General features: G+C 62.5%; 1 protein-coding gene across 2 annotated transcripts in view; it reads right to left on the reverse strand.

The window, feature by feature from the left end:
* Positions 1-506: 506 nt before the first annotated feature.
* SLC2A9 (solute carrier family 2 member 9) overlaps positions 507-15,860 on the reverse strand; it is a 76,698-nt gene continuing 61,344 nt past the window's right edge. For both annotated transcript variants that reach the window (XM_028507254.2, XM_028507253.2), the window contains 3 exons: positions 14,869-14,944; positions 5,338-5,465; positions 507-996 (listed from right to left, as the gene is read on the reverse strand). In XM_028507254.2, coding sequence (XP_028363055.2) covers positions 739-996; positions 5,338-5,465; positions 14,869-14,944 — 462 coding nt within the window. In that variant the 3' untranslated portion in view covers positions 507-738. The remainder of the gene's footprint in view (positions 997-5,337; positions 5,466-14,868; positions 14,945-15,860) is intronic.

Genomic DNA, 15,860 nt, shown 5'->3' on the forward strand with positions numbered 1-15,860 from the left:
CCTTCCCTGACATTGTTCTTTCCCGGCTGAGAAGAACTTCAACTGGCAGCGTCTGCCCCACCTAGTAGGAAGGTGCGTCTCGTAACGTGGGCCTCTCCAGGCCTTCCATGTGGTGGCCGTCCTTGTGTTCTCTGTGACGTCTCGGATCCTCTGAGGGGAAGATGGTTCGGGGCTGGGGGTCTGGAGCCCCGTGGGATACAGTCTAACAAAGGCCTAGCCTAGAGGGGGGTGGGTTGGTCGCAGGTTCTCCTGAGCCCGAGACCCACAAGGCAGAGCCAGCGATGGGAAATGGGCATGTTTCAGAAGGTGTGAAGAGTCTTCCAACTGAGTTCTGAACACCTCCACCCAGGACCAACACCAGGGGCTCGCTGCGGGTCCAGGGTCCAGAGGCAGAGCTGGGACACGGACCGCAGTGGGCGATTTTCAGTCCGCCCAGCTCTGGGTCGGTGGAGCGGGCTGGTCTCCTCTGAGTGAGTCGACTCCTCTGAGTCGAGCGCTGGTGCCTCAGGTCCATGCTGCCACCACACGCTGACACACGGAGGAGGCAGGCCGTGGGCCCGCACGGGACAGTGCGGGGTGACTCCCTCCAGCTTCCAGAAGAGTTTGGGGGAGTCAGCCATGAATAAAGCCCCAAGGGTGGCAAGATGAGATGAGCAAAGATTAGTTTATTTTTAAATATTTCCTAATGTTAAATGTGTAGGGGGGTCTTTGGTCCTCCGAGGTGCCGAGGCCATCCACTCAGATGATCCCGTTTTTGACGCACTTGTCCAGCGTGGAGGAGGGGCCCGCCGCGTCAGGCCTTTCGCTGGGCTTGTCGTCGGTAACAGCTGCGTCGACTTTCTCCTCCAGGGGGTGCGCCTTGTTCCTTCGGGCAAACGCCTGGGTGATCTCCGCGTGGGTCCTGTTTTTGGTCTCAGGCAGGACGAAATATAAATACAGAGCCCCTGCGGAGCAGATCGCGGCGAAGGCCAGGAAACAGTAGGTGCCCAGACCCTTCTGTGGAAAGGCAGAGACAAGAGCCGTCAGACAGATGGCCCCCAACCCGGCCGCAAAACCATCTCTGAACAGATTGTTTTTTTTATCTCGTCCCCCATCGGGAAGCTGAGGTTCCTGGGTAGGACGCCGCACCTGTGCAGCTGGCTGTGCGGGCCAACGAGCCTCCCCATCATCCCCTCGAGAGGTCTCACCTGAGGAGGCACGGACAAACCGGCCGGTGGAGATGAGGAACGAGCATCTCCAAGAGCAGGCGCGCAGCACTGAATCATCATGAAAGCACAGAGTCATCTGCTGAACCTTGCCTTACGTTCAGCGAGTTCAGCAAGTCAGATAAGCACGTTATCTTAACTTGCTGTTAACCTCGTTCTTCCTCCCCCGCAAGGTGCGTGTGAGAAAAGTGTGACGTCACAAGGAAGGAGCGTGCCTCCGTCCGTCAGAAAAGTGTGGAGCACGGACTCAGCCGGGATAACGTCATCGTTTCTTAACACACAGACGACATCCCCCCCAGCTGGCCCTCTGGTGCGGCCTTGTGCAAACAGGAGAGGCCGGGAGAAAGAGGAATGTTGAATGCGACTGCTCCACCTCCTGTGTCCGGACTCTAACCCCTAAAGCTCGGACGAGCACGGCCCTGCCAGCTGCTCGAGCCCTTGAGCTTCCCAGTGGCCCGGCTGCCTGTGCAGCTGCGGGGTGCGAGGCACGGCACCCGGCCCAGGGAGCCGCTCAGTGAGCCCGGGTTACACGAAAGACTTTGTGGGTTCCTGGCTGGGTTATGGCTCCTTCATGCACCAAACATCTACAGACCCGAAGAGAAGGGTACACTATTTCGAATGACACCTTACAGGAAGCAATATCTTGATTTTAGTCGGTTCCATACTGTTCTTTGATGTGACCTTTGTTTTTGGAACCCGACGCAGGGCTTATGAGCTTGAGGGGCAGGTGGCGTCCCGGTTCCGCCCATGACTGGGACGGCCTCACGTCACTGCCAGGACGGGATGGTGTTGCATCTGGGCGGAGGCAGGTGCCAATGCAGCCCCTCCCGGGGGCCAGCGATATTCCAGACATGACCTCGTCTGATCCCCAAAGCCACTCTGTGGTCGGGCCCCTTTTACGTCCATTTCGGAAGAGGACACTGAGGGTTAGAGACCGTCTGAAACTCGGCCACGGCTCCGCAGGGGCCGGCGGGAGACGGGACGCGCACTGAGGTCTGCCCTCCCGGGAGCTCACGCCCTCTCTCCTCTGTTATTTCTCTCCGCTGGCTCGCTGCTGGGCGTGGGGTGGGGGAGTGAAGGGTTCCCCACAGGGGTCCCCAACAGCAGCCGGGAAGTAAGACGTCTTACCCTTTTCTGAGAAAATGGGGATCAGAACGGGTGAGTGATTCGCCTGGGGTCACCCAGCTGGCAAGGCTGCCCCTGGCCTTGAACTTGGCCTGATCTGGAGGCCACTGTCTTGCTTCCGTGCCTGCCTCTCGTGTGCAAATGCATTCGACGCAGTCCGGTGACACAGCCGGCCCGGAGCTGTGGGGTCCCCGTGTTCCTGTCCCCTCTTTCCCTTCTGAGTGTCTCAGCGAGGCCCCGCGGTCCCTGAGGAGCTGCTCAAACACCAAGTCACAGCGGGTGTGGGAGGGCTGCCCTGACGCATCTTTTCTCCTTTTTTTTTTTAAAAAAAAAAACACGCAAGTTTTTCACTAGGGTAAAATTGACATTGAGTGGCTTGCCCAGATCTTAAGTGCTTCGTTTAATGAGTCTGGAGACAAGCACCCCCCTGTGTCAGTGACAGCTAGTCAAGATGCGCATCATCTCCAGCGTTCCAGAAAGTTCCTCGTGCCGCTTCCTCCCCTCTGCCAGCACACACGGGGTTAACCGCGGTTCCGGTTTCTGTCCCCTTCGTGTCTGTTTCTCCTGCCCCTGCCCTGGATCTGGTTCCCACCAGGCAGCCAGAGAGTGCTTTTAAAAGCACAAAATGAAGCGTGTCTTACGCCCACACAGTGGCTTCCCGGAGTCCCTGGGACAACCCGCCGTCCCTCTCCTGCCTGGGAGGCCCTGGGGATTCGGCCGGGCCTCCCTGTTCTCCCTCGGAAATGACACCGTCCTCTCGGCCCTCAGCCCTTGGTGGTCTGCGGCACCTCCCTGCCCTCGGTCAGCCACACCCCCCCTCCCCCACACACTTACTTCCTCGGTCTCCTCTGGCTTGAAGGGCCCCTGCCCTGCTCAGCCCAGCGAGGCACCCCGTTCGCCCCCTCCCCTGAAACCTCACTACCTCTGTGCCCTGGAGGGTCACCTCTGCTCCTCCTGAAATGTTGGGCCAGGACTGTGCCCCTCCTGTGCGACCCCTGCCACCCAGGCCCGGCACCAGCTGGTGCGGCCACCTGACGCCTGTGAGTGAGGTGTTCTCTCCCTGCCTCCAGTCCCACGGGGTGCCCCCCGGGCCCGCCACAGAGGCCAGAGGGCCGTGTGTTTGCTGTTAGACCCCACTGCCCGGCCTGCATCAGCTGTCCCTCACTTTGCAGGGGCATTTGGAACAGGACCCCACAGTTTTCCAGCCAAGAAGAATCCTTCTCCCGCTCCGAGGTTTTATTGCCCTGGGATGGAAGTTTCTGGCTCCGGTGGAAACAGGCAGGCGCCACATTTGCATGTAATTTTCTTGGAACCAGAAAAGAAGGGTGTGGATGACAGAGGCCGGGGGCCCTGGCCCAGGGGTCCGCAGGCTGTTACAATGGACGGCCCAAGGGACACCCTGGTGCTGGCCACGGCGCAGGCCCGGGGGGAAAGGCGGCCTGGGGCTGAGGGCAGAGGGACAGTGACACGGTCTCCCCCCGGGGCCCAGGCAGCCCCCTGACCCCACGTCTGGGATATTTTCCAGGAAAGGGGTCGGGTGGAGGGCAAGAGGGGGAGGAGGGGAAAAGTCACACTTTGGGGGGTGATTTGTCCTGAAGAGCTCAGCCAGTTAGGGACGGCGTCAGCCTCCGGCCCTGAGCGTGAACTGCCCCCTGTCCTCTCTCCTCCTCCCGGCGGACCCTTCCGCCCAGGACAGGAAGCACCTTTGGGGAGGGATGATGGCCGAGGTAGCAACCCTCCCCGAGTGTCCGCAGGCAGCCCTGAGCCCAGGCCCTGACGCCCCTCCGATTCTTCAGGGAGCCCTGCTGCCAAGTGCGGGCGACTCTCCTGCTTCCTAGGTGTGGACATCACGGCCCCGAGAGCCACGGAGGTCAGACCGAGCTTGCCCCGCTGAGCAGCACAGCCAGGGCGTGGCGAGGTCAGGCTGTCTGACCCCAATGTCTGTGCAGTGTGTCCCGTGTGTCGTTTGGGTGGGACACAGAACCCGGCGAATAAAGACGGTCAGAGCAGCACACGGGCCGAGGGGCTGCCATTCCCCAAGTGGCTCTGTTCCTGAGTGGGGTCCCCCCCAGCTGGGGTCCTCGACAGAGCCCGACAGGTGGGCAGTGGGGGGTCACTTTGGAAGGGACCTCCGGAGGGCTGGGAAGGGAGGGGCGGGGTGGCCAACTGTCCCTACATCTGGACACAGCACAGCCGAGTGCCTTAGAGACTCCCGCCCCCTTGCTCCGGGGGCAGGCACGGAAGTCCACACCTGCGGGCCCGCCGCCTTGGCCCTCACGGGGGAGGGCGCTCTAAGGGTCGGATTTGCGATGATGGGCTTGCCTGTCCTCCAGGAGCCCCCAGACCCGCGTCCAGAGGATTCCACGGGAAGGCCTGGGGACCGCCTGGCAGAGATGCAGACAGGGCACCCACACACCCACTGGGGGGCTTCTTCCTGCACTGAGACCTGCCCTGCTCTCCTCATGGCCCCTGGTTCTCACAAAGACCCCGCCCCTTTGCTTCCACGGCCCTGCCACCGGACCCAGCGCGCTCCTGCAGGGAGGGCTCTGGGGCTGGCTTTCCTCCCTGGCTCCTCCTGACCATCCGGCCGTAGCTGGGTGAGCACCCTGCCGAAAGCGAGCCAGTGGGATGGAAGCGATCCTCCTCGAAACGCGCTGTTACGCAGTGTGTGACTGTACGGGAAATTCATCTAGCACAGTGACAGACACGTAACAAAAATGATGAGAAGGTTGTGGGTTGGAGATCCTACCCAGGTTTCCTCGCACACCTGCAGCGACGGGAAGCTCCCTCCCTCTGAAGCAGCCCCTGGTGTTTAGGGGTAGCTCCCGGAGGGTGCGGGAGGGAGAAAGAAGGCTGAGGGTTTCCGCCAAAGCCCACATCTCCCATCCTTGGGCTCGAGTTTCCAGTGGAGAGAGGATCGGCCTCCGCTCCCTGAGTCGCCGCTCACCCGGAGGGCCGCCGAATCAGAGGGGACCCCACGGGCGAGGGGCCCCCCGGGCAGTCGTACCTGGATGAAGGGGAAGAGCAGCCCCACGGCGAAGTTGGAGAACCAGTTGACGGTGCCTGCCACGGTGAAGGCCGCCGGCCGCTGAGCCTGCTCGAAGAACTCGCCCGTCAGGATGAAGGGGATGCCGCCTGCAGGCAGAGCCGGGGCTGGAATTAATCACTGCGAGGGGGAGCCCACGAGGGGGAGGCCACGAGGGGGAGGCCACGGGCCGCCACCCACCCCCCTGCAGTGGGGGTTGGGGGTGGGGCGCCCTCTTGGCAAGAGCCACTGTGTCTGGGTGAGCAATGGCTTCCGGGGTGGGGGCAGGAGTTACAGTCCGGACTCCTGAAGGCGTCAGAACCGTTTGCTGCCTCGGGTCATCCAAACGAGAGGCGGGCCACGCCCTTGGCTCTCCCCACGCCCTCTGACCCACGCCGGGACCGCTGAGCACCCTGTGCGCTGGTCTGACGTACCGGGCCACCGACGACCTTTCCCGAACGCGCTGAGTTAGGGGTGCGAACAGTGTTGTCTCTGGATTCACTGGGTCGGGCAGGAACGGGCCACCTGGCTCCTGGGTGAGGACCTGGGAGCCCACAGGGGTGACGCCTCTCACCCGTGGTCCCCCAGCTCCTGGGGAGCAGAGCCAGGACGCAGGCTTGGGACTCCGGCTTCCCAACCTCGGCTTTTCCTGCCACCCCCTCCCTGCGAGGGTGGGGCCTCCCCCGCCAAGCTAGCCCAGCTTTGCCTTCCGTATCGCCCACGACTGGGCCAGTGCTGGCCTCCTGAGTCACCCGGCAGGGGAGGTGTGAGTGAAAATACCGTTATCACTGGGGCGGGGCCAGTCTTTATTTGGAGAGGCCGTCCAGGGTCAGCAGACCTGGGTGTTTACCAGGCTTTTGGATGCCAGCACCACGCCCAGTCACCGTGGCGACCCACGCTGCCTCTCTGAGCGTCTACAAGCCCTCAGGCGCCGTGCTGCGCTCAGGGTCTCTGAGCTCTGCACCCGCCCCTCCCCGCCTTCCCCTCACTGACACTCAGGGGTGGGCCCCCTGCCCAGTCCCTGGGGCTCGGTGCGCCTGCCAGGGTCCTGCTTGCACCACACCCCCATCCTCGGCCGGAGCCCCCACTCTGCCCCCACTCAGGCCCACGCAGCAGCGCCCACAGGAGACGGGGAGGTGAGGGAGGGGAACCCCAAGAGGTCTTCACCAGCACCAGATCGGAAGCCACTGGCCTGAGTCACTCGTTCTACCGACACTCAATGAATATTGACTGCTCTGGGCTGGTCCCACGGGGGTGACAGTGTCTGAGTGACAGTGTCCCTGCCCTCCTGGGACTCCCCCCTCTGACGGGAAAGGCTGGCTTGTTCATGGAGAAGGAAATGAGTGGGTGGATCAGTGATGACACCCTGCGGTAGGCACCCCACTCAGGACAGTGGGCGCCCGTGGGGGCAGCGGGCAGCGGGCAGGGAGGGCCCTCGGGAGGGGCTGGGGGAGACGTGGCTGTGGGGAGCAGGCGCAGCTTGTGACGCTGTGGGGACGGACGTCTTGCCAGGCGGGGGGTGGGGTGAGGGGGTGGGAGGGCAGAGGCCTGGAGCCTGAGCGGGATCGGGTCAAGGGCAGCCTGCCTGGGACAGGAGAGAGGACCTGGTGGAGCGGAGAGGGGTTGCCGTGGAGAAAAGCAAGGAGGGGTTTCAGGCAGCGGCGGAGGCTGTTGGGCGGTGCGGGGGGGGGGGGGGGGGGGCGCAGCTGTTCATGGGCTCGGGGATGGAAGCGAGGAACGGATTCGGAGACCCTCCACCCCACGGAGGCAGCGCTCCCAGAGGGAGCATGGCACACGGCCACACTCATGCTCAAGGTCAACCGAGGTCACAGAGCCAGCACCCCTCCAGCCTGGGCTGCTCCTGAGCTCTCGCTATTACACCCCACCCTGCCGCCGCCACAAGATGGGGACCCCTGCTCCCCAAAACCGACGGAGGGGGACACACCAGCCCTCGCCCCCCCAGGACGGGCCAACGGGGAGCACGTCGCGGGGGACACTTCTGATTTGAACCAGACTCTCCACATTTGATTTTGAGAAGACCGGATGCGCTGCTCCCCACAAAGCAAGAGGACGCCCCACATCTTTAGGAAACCTGTTAAAACGCACAAGAGCAGCGGCTGCACACGGAAGCGGCTGCACACGGAAGCGTGCTAACACCGGCCTCAGGGCCACACGGAGCGCACACTGCCGCCACGACAGAGGGGCGGGTGCCACTCGCGCAGCTGCTGCTGTGGCGAACCCACCGGGAGCCTCCCTGCTCATGGGATGCCCTCGCACCTGGGACCCACGTGCCTGTGGCTGGCTGTGTGGCCCCTGGGGGGAGTGCCTTCTCTCTCTTTTCTCTCTGTGCCTCGGTTTCTCCACGGACACAACTCACACAGGCTTTGGCGAGAGTCACGGGACTTGACGTGTGACATGAAGTGGACCCTCGGTAAAAGACGTGAGGAGCGAGGCGGGCGAGGGGGGAGGGAGGAGCAGGGTTAGACCTGCCCCTCCCCCCCGTCACACAGGAGGGCATGGAGCCCCACGGGTCTGAGCCTTGAGCTCGCGCTTGTTTCGGAACACCAAGGAGTGGCCGTGGCTCTGGACCCGAATGGTGCTGTCGCCAGGGCACATCTGGCCACACGTGGCGGCCGTTTTGTTGTCACGATAAAAGGTGCTGCTACCAGACACTCGTGGGGAGAGGCCTGGGATGCCGCTGGATGTCACATAACGGACGCACAGGGTTATCGGGCCCCAAACACCAGCCGTGCTAGAACTTTCTCCAGCCAGGCACACCACACGTCGAAGTCTGCCTTGGTAAGGAGGCCAGGAAGGGAGCTAACATTCGCCACGCGCCTCCTGTCCTGGGCACGGCGCGTCGCCATAAACAGCCCTTTCTGCGTGGCCGGGTGGAGGCCGTCAGTCTCTGTTGGTTTGAGTGACCTTCCAAGGGTGTGACAAGGAGCGGGAGTGGCGGCCTGACGTGACCCCACGCCCAAGCCTCTCCCTGGTGCCACATGGCAGGCAGGGGCGAGTTCCCGCTCTCCTCACTGAGAGCCGAAGCGGGCAGCGGAGCCACACGGCCTGTGCAGATCCGCCGAGCGGCAGGTGAGCCGGCCCCAGGCCCCACAGGAGCCCCGCCGGTGTGTAGGGCTCCGGTCCAGCACCCGGGCTGTGGCAGGTGACTTCAGGAGAGTGGGGGGAGGGAGGGGGGACAGGAGCACGGGGGGGTGGGGGACAGGCCCCAGCCCTCACTTTGACACTAACTGCGGTATGGGGGGCCAATTCCTTACTCTCTGGGCCCCAGTGTCCTTATCTGTGAAATGGGCGCACTGACCCAACAGGGCGACGGATGGATGGACCAGTGGCTGCTCATTACTGTCGCCTCAGCACTACTCCCGCTGTCACTGTTTTTGTTGGAGGACCCCCCTCCGAGCAGCTCTCTGAGGACGTGGTGCGGGGGCGCACCGCCTCCACCCTGTTAGCCCCACGGTGGCCAACGCAACCATTTGAAACAGAAATCAGGTTGGGTCGGCCCTCTGATTCAGCCCTTGGACGGTCTCCACCGCCCTGTGAGTCCGACAGCCAAACGGCCCCGGTTACAGGGGCTCGCTTCCTCCCGCTCTCTGGCTGGAGCTCCCGCCAGCCACATGGCTCGTCCTAGAACTACCCCAGCCTGTGAGCCTCTCGCCCCAGGGGGTTGCGGGGCTCTTGAAATGCAGCCAGTGCGAGCCGAGACTTGCTCGGGGGTACAGACTACGGGCCGGTTCCCAAGACTAACCATAGAAAGAAAGACTTCTGAGTCCCCACGCACACATCTTATGTAACGATTACATGCAAAAGTGGGCATGTTCGGGATACACAGTTCTGAGCACAATCTACTGTTAAAAGTAGTTTCACTTGTTTCTTTTTTTATTTTTTGACTGGGGCTAAAATGCCATCTGTGCCTTGGGGTGTGTTTCTGGTGGGCGGCCCATGGGGCCAGGCCCAGCAGGTTCTTTCCTCAGGCAGTCCTCCCGCCCCCGCTGGGGCGGACGGTGGGGGAGGGTCCCCTCAGGTGTCTGTCTGCAGGGCTCAGAGCCCGACCTGCCTTGGCCTAGAGCTCCACTCAGCTCCACCCGCCTTGGGAGGCCTTTCCCTACGGCCTCAGCTGCAACGCACCCCCTACTGTTCTGTCTTATCCAGTCTGGGTGGCCCCAGTGCAGCCACAGGGGCCTTATGAAAGGGGGCAGGAGCCGAGGGGAGAGGAGACGCCGCCGGCTGGCGGTGAGGACTGAGGCGGCAGCCTCTGCAGGGGAAAGGCAAGGAAACCCATCACCCTGGAGCCCGCAGGGCCCGGCCGAGCCGCACCACGGATCTCGGCCCGTGGATGTGACCACAGCCTTCTGGGCAGCAGGTCTGCGGGAGAGCACGAGTCTGTGGTCCTGAGTCACCAGGTCCACGGTCCCTTACCACAGCAGAGGTGGGGAAGCCCCACAGCCCCACCCACCTCACTGGGCCCTCCCACGCACCGCTGCGTCCCATCCGCTCCTCGAGACCAGGGGCCTGTGCTCCTTCTCCCCCTCCCTGCCCGCCCCAGCAGAGGCGACCGTCTCTGGCCTTGAACCCTCATCGCGTCTGGTCGGCATTGACATTGCTGGCGCGGAGGGGCGGGGAGCTGGGTGCTAAAACAGAAGCTGCATTTGGCCTCTGAGCCCAGAATCAACGAATTCCAGTTGCCCAGTTGCAGGTCACCTGAGGACAGGCAGCAAGGGTGATTGTCACAGCTCTCCAGCCCTCCCCCCCAGGAGAGGGGGGCGCTGCTCCACTCACCCGTGGACAGAAGGGCCACACACTAATCCCGACAAGCTCAGGGGAGGCCTGCATGGTGGCCTTACAGACCCAGAGGCCAGGGTAACCACCGAGGGTGGCCCGAGGTTAACGCTTCCTAACTAAAGGCAGGTCGGTCGTGGCGGGTAGTCGTGTCCTGGGCCACATTTCCCCCTAGCAAAGGTCAATCTTTATATCTCAGTGGAGTCTGTCTGTTGTCTCTTTTTGCATCTGGGATAACATACCTGGTGCCGGGGCTTTTGCATATCAAAGTAACTTCCTTTTCCCCTGACCCCTCGCTGCACCAGAGCAGAGACCACCCCCCCACCCCATGGTTACTGGTATTGATTTAACTGTTAACTGTTAACTACCCTGTGCCCGCCTGTGGAACAGAAGTGGTACCTATTCCCTTTCCTTCCGATCCAGTCCCAGACATCTCCCCGCTCTGCTTTCTCCCGCCTCCCTAATCCGTCACGTCTAGATTTCACGGAACCCCCTCACGTCCTCCCTTTCGATTCTAAAGTGTGCAAAACAAGCAGTAAAACGGCCACTTTCCGGGGCATTTCCTCAGTCTGTTGCGAGTTTGCTTCCCGGCCGTTGTGGTGGGTTTGGCTCGAATAAACTCATAAAACTCCCTGTGGGTTTGCATGTTCCTTACGCCGCCACACCCCATCCCATAATCCCCGGGGTGTGCAAATGTCACTTCAGGTGGTGAAAGATGTGACTGAGTTCAGAAACACTAGAGGAGGCGCTGCTCCTGGGTCACCAGCCCCGAGCCCACGTGACCCATAACAATAACAGGCAGAGGGACTCGGGGACACAGGCGCGAGGGGAGGGTGGTTTGAGGACAGGGACACAGAGCGGTGTGACAGAGCTGCAGGTCACGGAACACCTCGGCCTCCAGGACAGAGGCAGGGACAGCTGCTCCCCAGGGCCTCCGGGCCGGCGTGGCCCTGCCCACACCCGGGCGTTGGACCTTTGGGCTCCGGAACGGCGAGAGAGTGCATTTCTGTCCCATGAAGCCCCCGGCCGGTGGGGCTTTGGCGGAGCAGCCACAGGACCCTGCCACGCTCAGACAACCCCCTGTCGCTGTCTCAGCGGCTGCGAGGAGCGGCTTACAGCACCCATTCCTCCACCCGGTTCCCGGGACGGCCCTGGGCACAGCTGTGAGGCGGGCAGCGGCTGGCAGCCGGATGCCACAGGAGGGCCCTAGGAGCCGGCCAGCTGGTGGCCCCGGACCCCAGGGGCTGCCGAGGCAGGGGTTCACACCTCCTCATGTTTTTGCTGAAGACCTGGCTTCATACAGACACCTTTCCCCCTGTTTGTGCGTCGCTGGGATTGCTTCTGAGGGATGGTCCTCTCGGGAGAGGATTTGCATAAAGTTGTACGGAACACCGCTATATTTTTACGTTTCTGCTTCAGGAGATAAGCTCTCACTAATTAGCTCTGCCTCCGGCTGTGGGAAAGAGATGAGAAGGGAAAACTGAGCACAACCGGGGGGGGAACGGCAGGAAAGGTGGGACTTCAGAACTGGGTAGACGTGGGCTCCAGTCCCGCCTGGGCCACCTGCATGCCCTGTGACAGGGGCAGGGTGGGCACCCTGGTGCCCAGTGTCCCCATGGGGAGGGGACAGGCCCTCTCCTCTGAGGATGGTGTCAGGCTCTGGTGCGTGGGCAAGTACCCAGCGCTGAACGGATGCTCAGCGTACGGAAGACGATCCCGTCGACTTTTACATTTCCCTTGGCCTTCCTGAGTGAGCAGAAGGCGCACCATAAGCTTCGTGGGCAGCCTGCCACCCATCTGTTCCGAACAGAGCGTTAGATGGTGCAAAGCTCTCGCTCCCAACGCCTCTGGCCCTGCGTCTCCGGCTGTCTGGGGGCGGGGCATTGTTTCTGCTAACTTCACGGCTGCCTGAGGTCCTGAGGCTGCTGCTCACCAATGGCCGTGAACTCGTCTCTCACAGCCCCAGGGCCAGAAGCCCGGGCTCAAGGTGTCAGCAGGGCTGGCTTCCTCTGGAGGCCGCAGGGAGGAAAGGTCCCGTGTTTCCACCCCGGCTGCTGCTGCTGCTGTGGCCTGGGACATCCCTGGGGCTCCTTGGGCGGGAGCCGCGCCTCCCCAGTCTCTGCCTGGGCGTGTGCGCTGTCCTCTCCGCGGGTCTGTGTGTCCTCCCCTCGTCGTAGAAGGACTCCGGTTGCTGGGTTTAGGATTGAGATTTTTGACGAATTACATCTGCAAAGACCTTGTTTCTAAACCAGGTCCCTTTCTCAGGCTCCCAGCAGACATGGACCTCGGCGGACACTGTTCACGCCTGACAGTAGGTAGGCACATGAACGTTGCCATCCCTCTGACTGCAGGGCCATCTGCCCCGTGTGACCTCCCGGGGCCGCAGCCCCTCCTGTGCAAACTGGGCACATGCCGGTCAGCCTCTCGGGGCCAGTGCGAGGCATCAGTGAGTTGGCTGGAGCGAGAGAGACCCCAGCACAGAGCTCGAGCTACCAGCCAGACACTCCACTGTCCCCAGTGTCACCGCTGCCATCACCCCTGTGCCTTCTAGTCCTGCCCTGAGGGAGTGCCCAGGGGGAGTGAATGGCCAGGGCTCAGTGTGGCCGGCTCACCTGGGCACAGGTGTCCGGCAGCCCAGGAGCTGGCCAGAGAACTCCCACCGTGCGCCCAGGTACGAGTTAAGACGGCAGGTCCTGGAACAGGAGGGTACAGCCAAATCCGGACCTTGCCTCTTAGCTGTGTGACTCGGAGAAAATTACTTGATCTGTTGGTTTGCTTTTCTCATCTATAACACGGGACTCCAACTGGTTTGGAAAGTAAAGTTGCAGCAGCTGAACTGCAGGTAACTCATCCCTTATCACCTGGGAAAGAGGAGGAGGGAAGAAGGAGAAAACCGGTGCGGCCCGCCCTCCGTGCCGGTAAACTTGCCGGCCCCCTCACGTTACAGCGGTGTGACCGGCAGGGACACCGGGGTCCTCCCGTGTAAGACGTGTCACCAGGCTTCACCGGGCCCGTTGCTGAGGTTGGAATGGCAGCCTTGGGCACGCCCACGGACACCTGTCACTGTCAGCTGTGCGATGACCCCAGGAGAAAGTGCCTGGAACACTTCCTGTGCTTCAGTGACGCCCCTCGAGGGGTCTCTTAGGGACCTCACACGTCCGGGCGGGGCCATTGTGGGTGCCGGACGTGGCGGGTGGGTGGGGGTGGGGGGCTGGGGAGATGGCAGGTGGTTCACCTGCGGCTGCAGTCGCTGGTGCCCTGCGAGTTATTAGCCACGCTGGGTTCTCGTACAGAGCTCTGACTGTTGTGATTCCATGTTGACAGCACGACCCCGTGGTGGCCGATATTCAGAGAGGCCTCCCCGGCAGGTGGCTTCTCGGGCGAGACGTCCACGCCCGTCTTTGAGCCCCGGGACGGCAGACACTGCCTGTGTCCTGCTCCCCAGGGCTTCCAGGCCTGGCCTGGGGGCCCCCCGGTCGCCCACTTCCTGGGGCACCCAGGCCAAGGCTGCCGGTGGAATGGCAGGGCGGGTGGCCCTGTGGGGCTACACACACTCCCTCCTTGAACTGTGTGCGACGTGTGCCCCTCGCTCAGCCTCCGGCCTCCCTCCCCCTCCGCCGTCCGACCGTCCTCATCACCACAGCGCCGTGGGTGTGCGTGTCCGTGGGCGTGTGGCCCTGGCGCCCGCCCTGGTCACGCCCCGGCCCATTCTGCCATTTCATCGGAACTTCCCGGTGTCCTACATGGGTAGGGATGTGTTTCACCCGCCGAGAACACGGTGGGCCGTGGGCCTGATGGAGAACCGACCACACCAAGGCAGAAGCAGGAGGTCGGCACTGCCTGTTCTGCCGGAAACCTGGAGCGGTGGGCACCCACACGGAAACCGAGACGGGGAGGAGGCTCGGCAGCGCCCCCTGGAGGTGGGGAGGAGAGCTCTGTGCTCGCTCCAGACCTGCCCTGAGCCACTTCTCAGTCCCGCCGGGCCAGGGGGTGCGGCTGGGGGGAGGGCACAGACACGGGGCTGGGAACGGCGGGGCTCTCAGGCTCACCCACCTCGGCCACATTACAGATGGGGAAACTGAGGCCCATGGAGAGGAGAGGGCTTTCCCACTAGAGCCATGACAGAGGCGGGGCTGGAAGTTAAGTCCTGGGTGAACAGCTTAGCACATTCCAGACTGCACGCCCGTAGAGGAAGGGCAAGGGGTGGTCAGGGACCGGTGACAGGCCCTCCGTCTCGGCCGGCTCCATGTACGGCTCCGCCTATCTCCACCCCCTCTGGAGCGGCCTCGAGCCCCGTGCGGCACTCAGTGACCGATACGTCTCAGCCGTCACCACCGTCATCATCATCATCATCACTGCTCTGTCTCCCACACCACACCGTACCTGGTCTGTGGGTGGGCACAGCTGCAACCTGTGTCCCTTCAGTCCATTCCAAACTAGTGTGTGGGGCTCGTTCCCCGCCCCCCCCCACCAACCGCTGCGGTGCGGCTGTATGTTATCATCAATGCACCTCCGGGGAGCACGTGACCTGCCATCTGCGGGATGGAAATCAAGGCAGTCACTGAATTTAAATGCCCGGGGAACGCTCTCGTCCCCCTCCATTCCCAAGCAGGCCTCCCCTCCCTGGGCCCCGGACTTCCGTCTGTACAGGGGAAACCCCCGCTGTGGTGGCACCGTGAGCCCCGGGCCAGCCGGTGCAGAAGGCGAGGGGCACCTTACCTGGGCCACTGCAGAAGGAGGCAATGATGGCCAGGATGCAGAAGATGCTCAGGTAGGGGATCCAGGAAGCCCGGTCCTGCGAGAGAGCAGCAGCAGGCGGGTGAGGGGGCAGGTGTGTTCCTCGAGGACCTGGGTTCCCACCACCCCAGCGCCTCCTCCGTCCATCTGCGTGACCTTGGAGAGGTCTCTTTACCTCTGACCCCAACTTCGGTGTCCAGAAAAGGGGCATAATGATGACCCCTGAGCCATTCCAGCCGCCCGTGTTACAGACGGGAGGAGCAGAAAGGTTGAGTGACTTGCCCAAAGATTCATGGTGAGCCAGTGGGGGAGCCGGGGACTCACACCCAGGCGGTCTGGCCCGAGAACCCCTGCTGGTCCCCACCAGCCAATGCTGTGACAATCGTGCAAGGGCCTCATATGGCAGTGCCAGGCATCTTAGGAGTCACCTCTTTCAACAAAACAAACAAACAAGCAAAATATAACCAAAGACACTGAAATAGAGAACAGGCTGACAGTGACCAGAGGGGAGAGGGGAGGGAATTTCAGGGGAGAATGGGAAGGGTTTACAGGAACAAATATAAAGGACACGTGGACAAAAACTAGGGGGTAGAAATGGGAGGGAGGTGGGGAGAGATGGGTGGGTGGGCTGGGATGGGAGCAAAGGACAGAAAACTGTACTTGAACAATGATTTAAAAATATGCATGTAAAAAGAAAAGAGAGAGTCACCTCTTTTATTCTATAGATGAGCAAACAGAGGCTCAGAGAGGGGTGTGTCTTGCCCTTGCCCAGGGTCACACAGTTCATCGGGCCTCTGGTCTCCCAGTCCGAGGACCCATCACGGAACCCTCCCCCGCACAGCGGCAGGGCTAAGAGGCCCCGGGGAAGCCTGGGTGCCAGAGGCGTCCGCAGGCCACGCTGACTTCCCAAGCCAAAGCCCTGGGGCGCCGAAGCCACAAGCCAGCTCCCTGCTGACCCCCCCCCCCCCCGGGGT

Source organism: Phyllostomus discolor, chromosome 1 (assembly GCF_004126475.2).
Source record: "Phyllostomus discolor isolate MPI-MPIP mPhyDis1 chromosome 1, mPhyDis1.pri.v3, whole genome shotgun sequence".
Taxonomy (NCBI): Eukaryota; Metazoa; Chordata; class Mammalia; order Chiroptera; family Phyllostomidae; genus Phyllostomus; species Phyllostomus discolor.